The sequence below is a fragment of the Staurois parvus genome, unplaced genomic scaffold (assembly GCF_062004578.1).
Source record: "Staurois parvus isolate SC_StPar_1 unplaced genomic scaffold, SC_StPar_1.0 ptg001328l, whole genome shotgun sequence".
In the NCBI taxonomy this organism is placed as follows: domain Eukaryota; kingdom Metazoa; phylum Chordata; class Amphibia; order Anura; family Ranidae; genus Staurois; species Staurois parvus.
Window position 1 is genome coordinate 4,892,301 of NW_028319124.1, and position 20,227 is coordinate 4,912,527.

Sequence of the window (20,227 nt, forward strand, 5' to 3'; positions counted from 1 at the left end):
TATGCCTCCTCTGAAAAAAAGGTTTAGGTTCCGCATCAACCCCATGAACGCCTTCTGGCTCAGAGTTAGTGCTTGTCCTCACTTTTAGATACATTCTTCAGTAGTATTGTAATATTGTACACCAATTTACAATACTCATTGTATTCTGCTTGAGTTTTCTTTGTATACTAAACTCCAATGGTTATTACTTTGGAGTTCATTGATGCATTGTTCTTTTTTATGCCCTTGCATTGGTCTATACTCTGTAGTCTACTAAAACTAAAAAATGTTTTGAAAGTGAAAAAAGGCCGAGAAACATTGCCTTGGACTACATCTTGAGAAACAGCCCTTTTAACTATGCAATGATTTGTAGACCTAATATGTATTTTGTTTCGAAAAGTTTAATAAATATATTGAACAACAACAAAAAAAAGGAACTGAAAAAAAAAAGAAAAAGTCCCAACACCTGGGGGTTCAATTTGTCTATCTATAACTGTATGAGCATCCTACAAGTATCCCCAGACTGCTGTGTCTACAGTAACCCCAAGGCAACAAGCACACTTTAAATACTTCTAGTTTCAGGTTACTGCAAGAACACATAAAAAACAATGGTCTTCTATATGCCTTGGTCACACTGCAACACACATTCATGCATACAATTGCAATGCAACACGCATAAAAATGCATGCAAATGCAGTGCATCTTATGTGTAGTATGGTGTAAAAGGACCTTGAGGGATGTGCGAAATCATTCTGGAAAACTGATTTAGCTGCAAAATACAGATTTTGCCACGACTCTCAGTTTTGCTCATTGACCTGCGTAGGTGAAATTTGCTTGAAAGACTTTTATAACATGAGAACCAAAAGGAGCTTTCATAACCCTCAGGAGCATTTAAAGTCTATGTGTCCTTCAAATGCTTGTAAATGCAGAAACTCCCCCGCAGCTTAGAGGGCTGTTGGCAGAGACTGGAAAAGACACTTGGTGGCTTTTGTCATTGTCACAGGTCTCAGTAGCTTTTTCGTTCCATCGAGATGATGATGGTGATGAACCTTCTTGACACAGGGGGGCTTTAAGTGCGGCCCCTGACATCACGAAAGAGCTGCCCATAAAATGCTGTATATGTAATGCTACAGAAAGCTGTTAAACAATAGGAGATGGTCAGAGACTACAGGCATTCTACCAGGGATGGTCAGAGAAGGCAAACATGCTTTAGGAGTTGTCAGAGAATGGCGAGTCATAGACTGAAGACACATTATATGAGATGCGAGAGATAGATAGATGCTAGAAATCACAGCCATTACAGCCCTTTTACAAATAAAAGCTATTACATTTGTGTTTTCTACAGCTCCCTTAAAAAAATATTGGTTCCACATTTGAGATTTCTCTCAGCAAGATCCATTATAAAAGATTGGAGGAAAAAATATAAAAAAATGAAAAGTGATAGGCAGCACAAAAATAACTAAGATAGTAAGAAAGAAATAGAACACGTTATCTAAAGTGGAACTTCACCCAAACCCGGAAGTTATGCGTTTCCGCCTACTCCCCCCCCCCCCCCCCCGTCTACCACTTTTGTACACATTTATTTTTTGAGGGGGAGCGAGTACCTGGTTTTAATGTCCCCCCTCTTTGCAGCCTTCTAGGACACATCACAGGTCCCAGAAGGTTGCAGGACCATTCACAAAGTGCAGTGCTCCTTGCACGTGTGCAGTGAGAAGCCAGATGTGAGGACACAGAGAGGGCTTCTCATGGTAAACATGAACATAAAGACTATTGAAGAACCTGCCTAGGTGAGGACAGTGCTGGATATCCGATAAGTGTCCCTTTAATTTAAAGTCAGCAAGGGGATTGAAGATCCTCTTTAACTACTAGAACCCAGTCTAAAGAAACCTACACTGGCCTGGGTAAGCACCTACGTGAAGAAAAAAAGACCACTATGTGCAGGAGCTCCGAGGGCCACACAAAAATTGGCAAAGGGCTGCAAGTTGGGTTCTAGGACATGGAGACCTCAGATGCATTCTTGGGTTTTAGGTGGGGCCACAGGGACGGTTGACCCGTGCACATTGTGAATCATGGTGGTGAGGGCTGGGCCATGGATGTGTCATCCTGTGACAACACTAGGCTTACTAGGAAACTGCAGGCTCTTTGTGCTTTTACAAAGGAAGAGAGCGCATGGCTGCCCTAGTGTACTACAGCTTTATTAAAATGAAAGTTAAAAACTTATCCAAAATGCACTCATATTTTCCAAGTAGTATAGAGCATATTGTATAAATAGATGATCCACCGCATGGTCCCTTTAAGATCCAAGGCCTCTGAATGGTGCGCTGTCGACTGCTGAACCTCTGAATGGTCCAGCTGGCACCGCACTCCGCCGGTGCCGGCTGGACTGGATGCATGCACAGTGGGGAGGACTCGCTGGCAGTCTGTCTCCATGTATTCAGTGCAGTCTGTGGTGGACAGTGGTGGACAGCAGACCATTCAGAGGCCTTGGATCTTACAGGGACCACACTGTGGATCATCTATTTATATAATATGTTCTATACTACCTGGAAAATGTGAGTATATTTTGTATACATTTTTAATTTTTAATTTTAATAAATCTGTATTACACTAGGGCAGCCGTGCGCTCTCTTCCTTTGTATTGTTTTAGGTCTTTTCCCACCCCCCCTGTAGAGATTGTAGAGAGCTGCAGCGCCCCATGAGTGAAAAAGGAAAACGTTTTGGCATTTTGACATTTAATTAAATTACATGTTCCACCCATTGTAATATAATAGTAGCCAGCGCACCAGCTAGTTCTTTTTCTGTCCAAGTCTTTGTGCTCTTAGATGATGTTCTGTTGTTCTCTTTGTTAACAGAACCACACATGCCTTAGATTGTAAGCTCCAAGGATCAGGCCCTCCTATCCCTCTTGTATTGAACTGTACTGTTGTTGTATTGTCTCCCGTTATATTGTAAAGCGCTGAGCAAACTGTTGGCGTCCTGTATAATCCTGTATAATAATAATAATAATAATAACAGATGGCAATCACAGAATACAAGGATTTTTGCAACTTTGACAGCAGAAGAAAATGTCAGCAAAAGCGAAACTTAAAATTAATTGATTTCATTTTTTTCCTGTCTAAATGCCCTTTAAAAACTACGAAAAACCGCTTAAATTTTGCCTTCCCCATTGACTCCAATGCATTCCACCAAAATAGACATTTTAATATAATCTTCTGATTTTCAAACATTTGGGGAAATTAAAAATCTCAAATGAGCTCATCCTTAAGAACCACTAATTGCAGTTATTTGACTGTTATGTCCATTTATTCACTGACCAATGACCCCAAAACAAGTATGCATATCAGGAGTTCTGATTGGACTTTCTGCCATGTCAAAGGCTGTGACCCTGAGAGTACTGAAGCCAGAGGCAGCCATAAAACCAGCATTATAGGAAGGAGACTAGCAATAGCAGCCTACATATTTCTCTCAATGCACACTGAACTCTAGGCAGGTATAAAAGACACACATTAATGCAGCTTTGGATTATATAATACATCAATATTTGTTTTTTTTAATTACAAGCAGTATGCATATCTGATTCTGATTTAATAGCCTTTTGCAAACTCTGTAAAGCAAAGCCCAGAATGGAGATGCTCATGTGCTAACAAGGAACATACTGATAGAAGGAGAGAGCAGAGGGATGAAATCACTAGTCTGCTGCTTCTCCTTCACTGTCCAGTAACAGGCTGGGGAAGGGACAAAACCTGTGTTATTTAGTGTAACTGTAGCAGAGAAAATTACAATCTACTGCCCCGCTAGACATGGCTGTGCCTTATGGCAGATCTGTGTAAATCTTAGGACTGGATGTACAAAAATACAAATCATTTTGCAAGTAAACAGTTCCCATGCACATATTTCACCTGTTTATTTAGCTATCTGCCTAGCATTCAATTTTATCAATCCAAATGGCCCAATCTAAAGCTGAAGATTAATCTACTTATATTTGGTTCTCCCAGACTCCTCCTTGATCATCAATATGCTAATAAAGTCTTTAAACAAAACTCTTTTATTTTCATTACGTACCTTATTTCAGACTCAGTGATGTCATCACAGGGTCTCTGTACTTCTTTATGGAATGCAGCCAGATCAGGACTGGTGGGAGGAGCCAACAGAGTGCTGTTTTCTGAAAACATCACAGCACCCTGCCTCAGTACTCTTCTCAAGAGCCCTCAACACCAATGCAAACAGTGTGCTGGTTCTTGGTGGGATTTATGTAAACAGCAAAATGCCTTTACAGGTGGATGCCAGTCTAAAGCAATAGGTATTTTTAGACAGGCAACATTTGCTTGTAGGGCTCCCTAGGTAACACCTACATGGATTAGTAGAACTGAAATCCAAGAAATGAAAGAGGTGGGCCAGGGACAGTGAGGCTGGGAAGGAAAGAGCTAGATGATCCTGGATATCCTTTGGTTAGAAAATGAGGTGGGCTCTATCTGCCTTTCTGCAGCTTCTAATGCACACTGTGAGAAGCTCTCAGATGGCAGTGAAATCAGAGTAAACATTTTCAGTACAGGAGAGGAGCCTGTACAACTACGCGAGATGGAAGGTAAGGCTGGAGTTCATCTTGAAAGTAAAAAATCATTCAGAGAGGTAAATATGCACTTTAATAATTGCAGCAAAAGCAATGGTACACAGTAAGTTATGCTTAAAAGTGAAGTATGTATTGTATCTATTGTAACTCCCTCCTCATTGGCCGACCTCATCGCAGGCTATCCCCTCTTCAGTCCATCATGAATGCTGCTGCCAGACTCATCCACCTTACTAACTGTTCCATATCAGCCACCCCTCTCTGCCAATCCCTCCACTGGCCTCCACTCAGTGTCCTCCATCCCTCTCTGCCAATCCCTCCACTGGCTTCCCATAGCCCAACGAATAAAATTCAAAACATTAACAATAACATATAAAACCATTTATAACTCTGCCCCAAATTACATCACCAAGCTTGTCTCCAAATATCACCCAAGCCATACTCTCCGCTCCTTGCACGACCTCCTGCTCTCTACCTCCCTTGTCTCCTCCTCCCATGCTCGTTTCCAGGACATCTCCAGAGCTTCCCCCATCCACTGGAACTCTCTACCCCAATTTATCAGACTATCGCCTACTCTGCTCACTTTTAGGTGATCTCTGAAAATCTATCTCTTCAGGGAAGCCTATCCTGCCCTCAGCTAATAATGGAATCTTCTACTCTTCCTACCAGTCCATTTCCCACAGTTACTACCTTTTGTACCACTAGCCCCTCCCTCCTAGATTGTCAGCTCCAAGGTGCAGGGCCCTCCTATCCCTCTTGAACTGTATTGTTGCTGTATTGTCTCCCGTTATATTGTAAAGTGCTGAGCAAACTGTTGGCGCTATATAAATACTGTATAATAATAATAATAAAGTATGGCCAATTTTTTTGGCCACCCTTCTTTTGTGGGTCACAGGTGTGCACTTACTTTTGCTCTCCTGTGACTCAGAAACAAGTAAACTCTATTGTCAGCTGATGTCACAGAGCCCATCCAGGCTCTGGAAGGATCCCAACCATATTGTCAGGATCCACACAGCTGCCAGATTGACAACTGGCTCTGCTTCTAAATGTTACATAGTTACATAGTTAGTCTGGCTGAAAAAAGACAAAAGTCCATCCAGTTCAACCATAGAAAAAAAAAAAGTTTTAATCCTACACCCACAGTTGATGCAGAGGAAGGCAAAAAAACCCAGCAAAGCATAATCCAATTTGCTCCTGCAGGGAAAAAAATTCCTTCCTGATCCCCCGAGAGGCAATCAGATATTCCCTGGATCAACTTTACCTATAAATGTTAGTATCCAGTTATATATTTGCGACTAAGAGCCGGAGTCAGCTCCTCCCCCCCATCACCAGCCTGACTCTCCAGTGAGCACTACAAGAGCAGAATGGAGAGAGATGACTGACAGTCACTACTCTCCGCTCCAACCAAACTGAGAACTGAGCTAAGTATGTATGTGAGTATCTATATATATTTTTTTACACGCCCCAAATTTCTCCTTTACAAATCAGAAATCTGCATCCATTGAGTGATTACTTTAATTGGATACAATCTTCAATCTGATTGGCTGTTTGTTATTCCGTACACTGTGCTGTTAAATCTAGACCCTGAGTTTGAGAGTTTTATGTCAGTGTTGTCTGGTATTACAGCTGATGGTGTATATTATTATCATTATACAGTATTTATATAGCGCTAAAAGGTTTGCTCAGCGCTGTACATGATATATATATATGTATATGACCAGTGCAAAGACTCCAAAATGAGAAGATGCTGCAAGTTAAAATAGTTGTTTTCCCGTGTTCTTTCTGTAAAGGTAAAGCGCTGCGATGTTACAGCTGTGTGGCGACCAGTGAAGAAGAGTGCTACAAGCAGGGTACCCACGCGTGTCCACAGTACTCAGATTTCTGCTCCACCATCCTTACTCCAAGTAAGTAACAGCTATTTCTGTCTTAAAAGTACTTACATGATAAGATGACCACAGATGTTCCAATCTCATCGAGCAATCTCCTTTAGATCTACCAATAACTATATACTGCAAGAGCCTACCTGATTGGATACAAATTGAATGGATTGGGTAATAAGGCCTTTGCACAATTTAGTAGTTGGAAAATATAAATGGAGATGCAGATTATAAAGTAGTGTCCAATGTAACAATAAAAATTTAATTCCCGCTAGCACCCTTTAGGAAGGCTGTGCCAATGCTGCCTATAGAGTTCACTAAAGTGAATCAGTACTCCATATTATACTTTGTATAGAGCTTACCCCCGAAGGAGCCGCTTGATGCGTTGGGTCTCCTGTTCCCGTGCCCATGAATCTGTGAACAGCTCCTCACATGCTGACACAATTGACTGGGCAGGGAATGCTTATTGCAGGTATCTGTATACACACCCCAAAGGCTCAAACTGCATAAACACCAAAAATGACACAGTATCTGGTTAAGCAATGGCAAAAGTATATTGCAACAGGGTAAACAGAAGAAATATACCATAATGGATCAGAAGAAAAAGAATTATGCTGCAATGGTTATACCTCAAAAGAGATATATTACAACAATTAAACAAGAGAAATATATTGCAATAATTAAGCGAAATACCGTATTCTACTACAATAAAAAAATAACAGTAATATGCTGCAAAAAATGAATTGCCATAAAGCACAACCACTTCTGAGACCTGTCCTGGTCAACTAAGGGAGATATGTTAATGTGTGTACCAAAATAACAGTTCAGCAGTCAGTAGAATGATACTCTATTTCTTCTGCTGGGCAGCTCGTTGGGGTCCAACTGATGGAGCGCTCAAGGCAATGTCCCTTTAAGACTGATGCAAGCACAGTTACTGTAGTTATTGCAGACAACTCTGTCCCATTTTGGTAAGGTGAAGAGCAGGGTTGGCCAGCAGCCTCTCACCACTCTGCGTCAGTAGGGGATCTCCTTCTGCTCACTGGCAGAATGTACCCCAGTCAGTGTCCTCAGCATTCAGTTCTTTGATCAAGCAGCAGGCTCAGCCTGCATTCAGGGCATCCCTTGATACTCCGGAATGGCTTCTACTCTTTTTCTCTTTCTATGGTGCAGCAGTCTGTTCTCAGCCTTGCTCTCCCTGCAGAATGTGTACTCTTCCTTTCCTCATTCCTGGAAGAAAAATGCCACTCCTCAGTGCCCCTAGCAGTTGAAGTTTAAAACAAACCTGTCTCTTTGGGGACTATATATCTCCCACAATCCTTCACATTTCTCTTCAGGGTCTCTAGCAGTCCATGTCCTTAATTCAACCCCTAATGGATGGAAGGTGGCTTAACATTAGCTGCTCTGTGTGACAGCAGCCAGTCCTGCAGTCATGCCTGTCCCCAAATCCTTTCTACAAATTTGAGCAAAAGCAGCATTGTACATGGGAAACCGGCAATCAGGTCCATGCTATTACTCCTTCCTTGCCAGGACTGCTGACCGGGCTACATTTGTAATGTCCTTTATTATCCAGAAAAGAGTCTTCTGTCACCCTCTCTGATTTAGTTGTCCTTTGCTACTGCGACTTAAATTTCCCTGACTACAAGCCTAAGTCTTTCTCGCAGCCATTACACTGTTTAATAAGACTGCCTCAGTGGCCAGTTAGGCTACTCTTATTTATGGATAATATAGTGACCCTTTACATATGTGGTCATTGGAGAAGTGCCCCCTTACATTGGAAGTTGTTGGTAACGTGTTCCCTATTAGTATTTAGTGAAGTACCCTGTTACATTCGTTTTAACTGATGAAGTGTCCTCTTACATTGATGGTCGATGAAAAAGTGCCTCCATCACATTGGTGGTCACTGGTGAAGAGCCCCCTTACATTTGTGGTCAGTGTAGAAGTGTCCACTTACATCAGTGCAGAAGTGCCCACCTTACCTTTGTGGTCAGTGGAGAAGTGTCCCCTTGCATTTGTGGTCAGTGTTGAAGTGACCCCTTACATTGATAATCAGTGGAAGAAGGCCCCCTTTTATGGGTGGTCATTTGTGAAGTGTGCCCTCTAATTGGTGGTTAGTATTGAAGTACCCCTTTACATTAGTTTTCAATATTGAAGTGTCCCCTTACACTTGTGGTCAATGGTAAAGTGCTCCCTTACACTTGTGGTCAATGGAAAAGTGCTCCCTTACACTTGTGGTCAGTGCAGAAGCACCCCTCCCCCTTACATTGGTGGTCAGTGGAGAAGTGCCCCCCTCACATTAGTGGTCAGTAGTGAAGTACCCCCTGTAGAAGAGGATGAAAGAAAGAGCGCACAAACCTTGCGCATTACCTCAATAAATAGTGACTCATTTTATTTTATTTAGGAAATATACTCACAAAAGTGACAGTAAAACAGGCATAAGTTAGCCATAATCCACACAGGGTTACAGGTAAATCCAAAGGGGGGGGGGGATAGAAGCTAACGCGTTTCCAAGGGCTCTCCCTTCTAGACTAAACAGGCTGAATTGCTGTAATACTGACACTCAGTGGCTGAATGTTTCCTTGCCATGGGAACTCTGCTATACTGAAGTTTCTATCTGCCAAACCCAGCTCTGGTGAAGACGGGAGCGCCCTTCGAAACGCGTTAGCTTCTATCCCCCCCCTTTGGATTTACCTGGCTAACTTATGCCTGTTTTGCCGTCACTTTTGTGAGTATATTTCCTAAATAAAATAAAATTAGTCACTATTTATCGAGGTAACGCGCAAGGTTTGTGAGCTCTTTCTTTCATCCTCTTCTACAGTTTTATCAAGCTTCCCCAGCTTCATGATAGAGCTGCACAACCTCTGATCACCAGCAGATGAACACGCTGTTTGCTACTAATGCCCGTTTGATCTGAGTCTTTGAGCGCAGGAGATAATGGATCTTTGGTGAAGTACCCCCTTACATAAGTGGTCAGTGGAGAAGCTCCTACATCACCATGGGGGTCAGTGGTGAAGCACCTCTCTTACATTAGTGGTCATTGGAGATGTGCTCCAATTACATTGATGGTCTGTAGTAATGTACTCTCTTACATAACTGGTCAGTGAAGACGTGCCCCCCTTACATTAGTGGTCAGTGGAAAAGTGCCTCCCTTACACTGGTGGTCAGTGGTGAAGTATCCCTTTACATTACTGGTGAGTGGTGAAGTCTCTCTCTTCGTTTGGTGGTCAGGGTGAAGTATCCCCTTACATTAGTGATGAATGGTGAAGTCCCTTCCTGAGTTTTGGTGGTCAATGGTGAAGTGTATCCCTTACACTGGTGGTCACGGGTGAAGTATCCCCTTACATTAGTGGTGAGTGGTGAAATCTCTTCCTTCGTTTGGTGATCTGGGTGAAGTATTCCCTTACATTAGTGGTGAGTTGTGAAATCTCTCCCTTGGTTTGGTGGTCATGGTGAAGTATCCCCTTACATTAGTGATCAGTGGTGAAGACCCTTCCTGAGTTTGGTGGTTAATGGTGAAGTGCATCTCTTACACTGGTGGTCAGGGGTGAAGTATTCCCCTACATTAGTGGTGAGTGGTGAGGTGCCTCCCTTACATTGGTGGCCAGTGGTGAAGTGAGATGAATTGTTGATCATTTTACACAGAGATGGAAATAAATTACAGCATAGGGGGCTGCAGGTAGCATGTGTCAAATATATAAAGCAGACACATGTCCATGGAAATCTAATTGCTGACTAGCCAAGCAACATACTGTGGCATCTGCATCAGTCAGTTTTTGGAGGTAATCTTCCATTTATCTTTTTACAATACTGGAGTTTAACTTTTAACCCAAATACTGCAGTCATGTGGGGGCACCATGCCGCAGAATTTGAGGTAGAGACATAAAAATTTGTTGGCAAAAATGTATCTCGGCTTCAGAGACTTGAGACTCCTCAGCCCTCTCTGAACTCCCACAGTTACTGGTCAGCTTCGAAAACCTCCAACTGACCTTGCAGACAACTTCAGTCATTACACAGGACACACCTAGGCCAAGACGTGCCAGAAGTGGTGGATGTTGAAATCAGTCAAGTTATCAGAAGCTTTCAGTGGAAAGTGGTTGAATTCCTGAGATAAGGAACTCTTATGCTCTCACATATATCTCAGATACTTAAGACTCAAAGCATAAATAGAATAACATGTATTGTGTGTACTGTGTGTGTTTTTAGATTGTAAGCTCTAATGAGCAGGGCCCTCTGATTCCTACTGTATGAAGTTGTATTGTAAATGTACTCTCTGCCCTCATGTTGTAAAGCACAACTGTTGGCGCTATATATATCCTATATAATAAAAATTATATATATATATATATATATATATATATATATATATATATATACACAGCATATACACACACATAGTTATGCTATTTATGCTTTGAGACTTAAAGCGGAGTTCCACTCACGCTGTCAAAAAAATAATGGTCAGCAGCTGCAAAAACTGTAGCTGTTGACTTTTAAAAAACAGCCACTTACCTGTCCCACGATCCCGCGGTGTGATCCCTGCAGCCCGTTTCATCGGCCATCCTGTATTCCAGGAGGCCAGCATCTTCAGTGTGGGCACCCGGCTGTGAAAGCTTGCGGCTTCATAGCTGGGTACCCACTGCGCATGCGCTAGTAGTGCTGCGCTTCATGAATGGTCCTGTAGTCTTCTGTCACGTGTCCCAAAAGACTACAGGGAGGGAGGGAGGACACCTTCCACTTCCGATCGCCTAGGCGATCGGACCGGAAGTGGGAGTGGGTACCTGTCAAATCCGGGTACCCGGGTACTCGCTCCCCCCCCAGCCCCCCAAAGGTGCCAATCCTTAATAGGGAGCGGGGGAGCAGTCCTTAAAGCAGAACTTTCCCTTTTGGGTGGAGCTCCGTTTTAAGTATCTGAGAAGAGGTGCAGAGAGGTAGACTTGCTTCCGTTAAGTCCTCTCTTGTTTCCTTCCTTGTTGAATCATTAATCTGCATCTGAAATGTGTATTGGTGATTTCTGGGTTAATGTCTTAGTGAAATAAAGGTGACAACTCTGGAGCTTGTACGTTCACTGACAAATCAGCAATAGACAGGCATTTCACCAGAAGGATTAGGTAAGAGTAAAATCCCAAGATTAAATCTACTCCTCCTAAACAATAAATCTAAGCCCTGGTTTAAAGGGACTCCTATATAACCCACCAAATGCATTGGCTGTACATTTTTAACACAAAATATACAATTATTTTGATCAATTGAGATATTTAGAAGTTAAAGTATATCTAAAACCAAAACTTTTTTTCTTTGGATGGAGTGGTAAAGAGGAATGCTGGCCAAGATGGTTTGTTTTTTTTCATTCAGCCAGCAGGATGAATGTAAAAAAACAAATAGATGCCTCCATCCACACAAACAAGGAGAGATTTCCCCCCCCCGTCGGAACATGGTATTCACATCACCCCCATACTTAAAAAGCCCTCCCTGGACCCCAATGAACTGAACAACTTCAGACCCCCTGCTCCCATTCACATCCAAACTCCTCGAGCGCTTAGTCTACACTCGCCTAAGCTCTCACCTCAACGACAACAACCTCCTCGATCCCCTACAGTCCGGCTTCCGTCCCCTACAATCCACCGAAACTGCCTTACTCAAACTCTCCAACGACCTTCTAACTGCCAAAGCTAATGGTCACTATTCAGTGCTCCTACTCCTTGACCTCTCCACGGCCTTCGACACAGTCGACCACCCCCTCCTCCTCAAAAAACTACACTCCCTCGGCTTCAGAGATTCCGTTCTCTCCTGGCTCTCATCCTACCTATCACAATGCTCTTTCAGCGTTACCTATAATTCTACCAACTCCCCCTCACTCCCCCTCTCTGTTGGGGTCCCTGAAGGCTCCGTCCTCGGGCCCCTTCTCTTCTCCATCTACACCTCCTCCTTGGGCCAACTCATACACTATCACAGCTTCAACTACCACTTCTATGCCGACGACACGCAAATCTATCTCTCAACCCCTCGCCTCACCCCCTCAGTCTCCGCCTGAGTCACAAACCTACTGAACGACATATCAGACTGGATGTTGCTCCACTTCCTTAAACTGAACCTCTCCAAAACCGAGCTCTTAGTCTTCCCCCCAGCCCCCACACCACCCCCCATTGACTTCTCCATCACGTCCAACAATGCCACTATCAGGCCCGCCCCGCAGGCCAGAGTACTTGGTGTCATTCTGTACTCCAACCTATCCTTCTAGCCCCAAGTCCAATCACTAACAAACTCTAAATGCAGACTCCACCTCTGCAACATCGCCAAGATCCGCATGGTCCTAACCCCAGAAACCACTAAACAGCTCATCCACTCCCTCATCATATCACGACTCGATTACTGCAACTCCCACCTCACTGGCCTGCCTCGCCGCTGGGTATCCCCACTTCAGTCGATCCTGAAGCCAGACTCATTCTCCTTACCAACCGCCCCATTTCTGCCACCCCCCTCTGCCAATCCCTCCACTGGCTTCCGATTGCGCAACGGATCAAATCCAAAATCCTAACACTGACGTACAAAGCTGTCCACCATGCTGCCCCAAACTACATCACCGACCTAATATCCAAGTACCACCCAGCACGCACACTCCGCTCCTCACAAGACCTCCTTCTCTCTAGCTCCCTGGTCTCCTCCTCCCATGCCCACCTCCAGGATTTCTCCAGGGTGTCACCCATCCTCTGGAACTCCCTGCCCCAACCCACCAGACTATCACCTACTCTCCTCTCCTTTAGACGCACCCTGAAAACCCACCTCTTCAGGGAAGCCTACCCCACCCCCTGCTAATTTGCTGACCTCCTCCACTCTTCCTACCACTCCATCCCCCACAGCTATCTCCTCCTGTACCACTATTTCCTCCTTCCTAGATTGTAAGCTCAAAAGAGCAGGGCCCTCGAACCCCTTGTGTATCGCATTGTATTGTTACTGTACTGTCGCATGTTCTGTCCCCCTTTGTAATGTACAGCGCTGAGTGAACTGTTGGTGCTTTATAAATACTGTATAATAATAATAATAATATTCTGATAGTGGGACTATTAAAGATACTGTATATAGCCCTACAGAACAGACATAGCACAAACAAGGTGCTTATCTGCTGTTTCTCTACAAACAGGAAACAGGAACTTCAGTCAGGGAGAAGACATAGAGTATAGTGATAGATGCAGCTGCAAATTTATAAACACTGCCATCTACTGGTTGAAGAATAATCTCTACTGAATATTGATATAGTTGTACTGAAATACATGAACACTGTGTGGTTGATTTACGAAAGGCACATAGACTGTGCACTTTATAAGTGCAGCTGCACTCTGCAGAAGCAGTTGCTCCAGAGCTTAGTAAATGAGCAGAAGCTCTGCTGACTCCCATCATCCAATCATGTGCGAGCAAAAGTGCTGTTTTTTTTTCATTTTCCTTGCATTTACTAAGCTCTGAAGCTACTGTACTTGCAGAGTGCACAGTCTATATGCCTTTAGTAAATCAACCCCGGTATTCCAACAGGGACCCTCCTCTGTCAGAATACACTGATCAATGGCTGCAGCCCCTGATTGACAACATTTTCCAACTTGTTCATTCAACAGGCGTCAATCTAACAATTGGCCTTTGTCAAATGGAAACAGCTACACACTGATCAAAAATTGGCCAGTCTGCTGAACCAGCCAAATTTTAATGTGTCTATAGCCGGCTTTAGAAACCGGTGAGATTTCTATTACTGTCTGTATCCCCACTGGAGAGAATTGCCCTGCACTCTTTGTTCTGGCCATCACTGTCACCAAGACAGAAAGTGATGGAAAATCCAAAATTTTACAGCTGTCATTGGAGCAAGAGGTAAGGATATACTATATCTTTCAGTCAGAACACCTGTTCGATTGACCACTGTCAAAAAGGCGAATTGCCCTCATCTTTAACAGATTACGTATTACTTCCCTTTGAACCTTTGGGGAAGGAAATTAAGGGAAATTTCCTCAATGAAACACGGACAGTAAAAATAAATAAATACAAAATCTGACAGATGTACTGTATGGCTTAATATACACTGTAAAGTGCATGTCAAGCCAGAGTTCTTTCTTTTTAATTTTGGATAGAGTATAGATGGGTTAGAACCTCCTGTGATCTCTTCCAAAAGCAAAAACAAAACTTGTGGTTTGATATACAATTTAAAGTGGAACTATACTCACCTCCACTCCAGTGATGCGGTGTCCATGAGTTCTATGTCTGTGGCTGACATCTTCAGCCGATCTTCTTTGGGGTTTTGATCTTCAGACATTTTTATTGGCTGTGCTGAAATGAGTTAGTAAGTAATAGAGTTTTACAATATTAAATAACATTACTCTACCAATTCATTTGAAAGCTTAACCAGTACTAAGGTAAACCTGGTTTCATAAAAGTTCAAAGGTCTTAATTTATCTCTCAAACACCAAGTTCATGTCAGCATATACTTAAACATCTTGGAACCCTGAAGGTTTAGCTTTAGTTTTTGGTCAAAAGAATGGACACCATCGCTGGCGGGAGGGATACTGTCTGTTACATAGTGACTTCAAAGCACGTGAAGGTCTATCAATGAATCTTCACAATGTTCTGATGTTGTCTTCTCCATCCCCTCTTTGACACAAATGATATGAAAAAATGAGGGTCAGTGAGTGGTGGGACATGGCAAGGAATGGGAAGTTGGACTTAGAAACAGCTTGCAGGTACAAAGCAGAGTACAGAGCCACCAAATGGCCTCTGTATGTGAACAATTTTTGGATCCCCTATTTAACTGCTACCCAAGTACAAACATATTAGGTATCCAGACAGATAGATAAAGATGAGTAGTGATGCCCTGAACCCTCTTATGATGCATAATAAAGCAAATGGAATTGTTCATTCAACAGGCGTCAATCTAACAATTGGCCTCTGTCAAATGGAAACAGCTACACACTGATCAAAAATCGGCCAGTCTGCTGAACCAGCCAAATTTTAATGTGTCTATAGCCGGCTTTAGAAACCGGTGAGATTTCTATTACTGTCTGTATCCCCACTGGAGAGAATTGCCCTGCACTCTTTGTTCTGGCCATCACTGTCACCAAGACAGAAAGTGATGGAAAATCCAAAATTTTACAGCTGTCATTGGAGCAAGAGGTAAGGATATACTATATCTTTCAGTATGAACACCTATTCGATTGACCACTGTCAAAGAGGTGAATTGCCCTCATCATTTTTGGTCAAGAGAATGGACACCATGGCTGGTGGGAGGGATACTGTCTGTTACATAGTGACTTCAAAGCACGTGAAGGTCTATCAATGAATCTTCACAATGTTCTGATGTTGTCTTCTCCATCCCCTCTTTGACACAAATGATATGAAAAAATGAGGGTCAGTGAGTGGTGGGACATGGCAAGGAATGGGAAGTTGGACTTAGAAACAGCTTGCAGGTACAGAGCCACCAAATGGCCTCTGTAAGTGAACAATTTTTGGAATCCCCTATTTAACTGCTACCCAAGTACAAACATATTAGGTATCCAGACAGATAGATAAAGATGAGTAGTGATGCCCTGAACCCTCTTATGATGCATAATAAAGCAAATGGAATCAGACAGCCAACACCCCCTTTACTTTCAATCTATGTGACATCACAAGAAAATGGAAGAACATTCTGATCAGGTGATCATTCAACAGCTGTCAGGAATGGACTTGCCAGTAATGGTGGGACTCACCTGCCTTGTGGGCTGCAGTACCAGGGCTGGCCAGCGGGTGTTCCCAGCAATCAGAGACTCAACCCTGCAGCCAGCCAAACATCTGAAACTGATCATGCAGGTGTATTTAAGGGATGGCCAGACCTGCAGTCTCTGCCTTGGTGTGTGGTTTTCCTGGGCCCTGTATCTTGTTCCTGCATTCCTGTTCCTGTCCCTGTCTCTGTCTGATTCGTTGCTGACCCTGCCTGATTCCGGACCTCTGCTGACTTCTCCTGTTTCATCCCTGGCTTGTGACCCCGACCATTCTCTGCCTGACCCCCTGTTCCTACCTGCCCAATTGTTATTGACCCGGCCTGCCTGACGACGCTTGCATTGTATATATTGTTATCTGTGGGTGGTTTGGTTTGGTTCGTTTGCACTGTGTTATGTTTTAGTATTGCACTGCGTTTATGTTTGTATTGTTAGTCTTTAATAAATTGTCTTATTGTTTATAACTTATCTGAAGCCTGCGTTTCCCTGCGTCAGTCACATACCTCTGGTCACACCCCGGAGCCCTGACAACAGCCTTTCTTTCCACTTGGATAATACAAACTAAATGCATGGCCGGGGCATTAAATGTCTCTGGCTTCTTAGCTGCTGTGAAAGCAATCAGTGCCCAGGGTCTCTGTGAGACAGAGGAGATCTCAATACTTGTCAGACCCACATCTAGTATAAGAAGGCCCCTAACTCCAAGAGGTCATGCACAGTCTGCACAAATGCTATTTCCATGGGTATAATGTTGCCTCCCAGGAGTCTTGAAGTGGAGATGGACATTGGTTTTTGGGTTCTTCCCATGAGTGGGAGAACAAATACAGGGCAGTGTTTAACATGAAAAGGGGCTTGTTTCTCCTGCAGAGGGTCCCTCTGCTGCCTCCACAACTAATAATATGAATGGAAGATTTAACTGTTAAATACAATGTTTCATAATAATTCATGTTTTTTTTTTCAGACAGCGTCATAAAGTCCTGCTCCTACAAGTCTTTCTGCGATCAAGCTCAGAATGGAAATGGGGCCACTATTCAATGCTGCTTGTCAGATGACTGCAATGGCCCACCCAAGGGGAACAGTGCAGGACTGAAGAACTCTGCTAGCTGCCCAGTGCTGCCTCCTGTCTTGATTTTCACAGCACTACTGGTCCTCAGACCCCTGTGAATTAATGTGTACATTTGGCCTGTATTACATCTTGTAAATATATCCAAAAATGAAACACTGGGCAAGGAACATACTCAGCCGCTAGTACATACAGACCACTACACAGATATGCTGACTATTCATGTACATTTAAAATGAACAAAGCACACCAAGGATCCAACTCAAACATGATCCTGTTGCTAAAAGTGATAGTTTTATAAGCCTCCCTAGAGTGTATATAAACACGTTTCAGTTTAGATTTCTACAAATGATGCACAGGATGCTCTAACTAGAAGACTCTCTATTTTCTCCTACCCCACTGCTAATCCCAGCAACAACATAGAACCAGAGGACCTCACTCTCGGTCACATCAGCAGCTTAGACAGGCTGATGGGGTGTGGCCATAAAGACACTACATCTCCTAGTGACTGACAGCATCTTGCACAGGTTCTACTGGGGATACATGCAAATCTCTGATTGGACCTTTACTCTTCTTATATTTAAACCTCTCCTGTTTAAATATAAAGTCAGTAGCTCTTTCTGATGCTGGTCCTCTATTTGTGTAATAGAAACAAGAGTTGTTATTAAGGATTTTACTTTTAAAGCCACCTTCTGATAAAATCTGGTATTGCAGCATGACCAAACCAATTCAATCATGTGCTTGTTTCAAGGAAACCTCTCATGAAAGACACATGGGGCTACCATTGCTTATCTCCTGAAATTCTAGTTGAGTGGATGTCATGCTGACCACTCTGCTTCTAGATTTTAAGTTGGTGTAAAACAAGTATGCAGAAAAGAACTCTGACTATACTAGTCACCATACATGTTTTGGGATTTTGACTCAAAAAGAAGACAAAGAATCAGGTCAGCAGAATGAGATAATAGCATTTTTGAAAAGGAGGTCAGCATATACAACCTCCATATTTTCTCTAATGATAGTTTACCTTTCAGTTCCCTCATTCATGAAACATAAGCAGATGTGTCCTGCTGTTTTGGGGGTGCACAGGTTAGTCACATTACTATGATATGTTCAAGCATATACTCAAACTTTTCCTTATTACTGTAACATAATGTGTACATCCCCTTCTACCGAGTGATAAAATAATTATTGCTGATCAGTCAGTTGTTGTATATTCTGTCATTCCTGACTGTTTCCAGCCACTAGAACTTTAGGCTGCTGCTTGTGCCCTGATTCCTAACTAAATGTGCTTTATTCATATAGGATGCTATTTTTGTGTATGTAGACTATGTAAAGAGAAATGACATGCATAAAAAGGCACAAATGGTTGTGAGATTTTATAATTCATTTTTTTATGTCCATAAATATAGCCAAAATACAGGTTAAGCCTGCTGAGTATGGCTGATCCCTGTATCCGATTAATAAACATGTCACACTGTGTACTGCTGCTGAGTATCTGTGTACACTGGTAATAAGGGTGCTGCAATGTACAATACAGTCTATATTTATACACTGATAGTGATGATGAACACTGATAATGAACACTGTGCTCTGTATAATGATGCCGAGTGTGAAGAACACAAGCATGTGGCGACTATCTAACCAAGGAAAAGACCTTGTTTGCTGTAGGTGGGAATGAGGATTTGCATTGGACAAGTAAAGCCAGCTGTGGTCCAGTTGTCACAGCCTGCGATACCTCTGGCCACCACTAGAGGAATTCTACTCCCAAAACTAGCTGGCTGGCCACACACAGGCAGATGAAAATCCTACATGTAATCTGGTGCAGTCTGAGGGTTGGGGAACATTCTAGCAGTTAGCACACACTGTTGGGATTCCTCAAACTACTCTGTAAGTTAGAATCCTTGTGTTAATCACTTTTTGCACTGCCCACGCACAATCCCGCACCAAACACATGACTTATGATAGCTTGCCATCACCTAGCAGTTTGTCCACTGACTGGTCTGGTCTGCTTACGCTCTGACACTCAATCTGAATGCAATCTGCCACACACAGTGCAGGTGCAGATTAAAAAGAAGCTTAGACCGAGCATACAGATATTGGTAACAAAATGCAGTAAACTCTCTAGAAATATAAGTCTATGAAGTCAGGTTAGAACACCTTTCAAATGAGTGTATAGAGAAAGACCAGAAAGCTCAGAGCACAATCTCTCAACATAGGAGATGATCAAATTATACATACAGTATATGCAAGTGTGAAACTGCTAAAGAAGTGTTGGAAGGATTACAAAAGGTGCATGAAAGAGCTAATCACAGCAATAAACCGTATTTGATTAGAAAGCTAAACCAAAGCAAGGTGATGAAAGGAAATGTTTGAACACCTGAGCAGTATAGGAAAAGAAATAAAATTAATTCTAACAGATTTTCATGACGCAGCACTATTACTTAGTGGTTTATCAGAAAGGTATGAAACGCTTGTCACAGCACTTGATGCACGTTCAGATGATGAATTGACATTGGAATATGTTAAGGGAAAGCTTATGGATGAATATAAGCGTATTAATAGTGACAGTGCTTCTGCAGAGCTGGCTTTAAAGATGAAAAATAGGAATAAAAACAGTAACATGTAACAAGAAACATGTGAATGCTTTGTGTGTAAGAAAAAAGCAGATTGCAGAATCTGGAAAGCTAGAATGGAAAAACAAACTAAATTACAAAAGGCCAATTCACTTCAAATTTCTCTACAGAATTTATTTTACCCCAGCTAGATTGGCAGGGATATATCCAAATTTTCAGCATAGTGCTGGAGATGTGTTTATTCTGCCAATTTTGATCACATTTTCTGGAATTGCCAGTTGATTTGTGATTTTTGGATGTTACAAAATGCATTGTGGAAGTTCTTGCCTCCCCTATCCCTATGTCATTCTCTGTATGTCTTCTTGACCTTGTAGAGGCAGTGGTTCCAACCAATGCCCATAGAACCCTACTTAACATTTTATTATTTTATGTTTGCAAGGCTATTA

The 20,227-nt window shown here is 42.7% G+C and overlaps 1 protein-coding gene across 2 annotated transcripts in view; it reads left to right on the forward strand.

Annotated features, from left to right (window-relative positions):
• Window positions 1–18,687, forward strand: part of LOC149436958 (uncharacterized) — a 37,318-nt gene extending 18,631 nt beyond the window's left edge. The window contains exons 2-3 of one of the 2 annotated variants that reach the window (XM_089661298.1): window positions 6,310–6,450; window positions 17,107–18,687. In XM_089661298.1, the coding sequence (XP_089517424.1) occupies window positions 6,310–6,450; window positions 17,107–17,309 (344 nt within the window). In that variant the 3' untranslated portion in view covers window positions 17,310–18,687. The remainder of the gene's footprint in view (window positions 1–6,309; window positions 6,451–17,106) is intronic. The other variant, XM_089661299.1, reaches the window with a different exon arrangement.
• The last annotated feature ends 1,540 nt before the right edge of the window (window positions 18,688–20,227 follow it).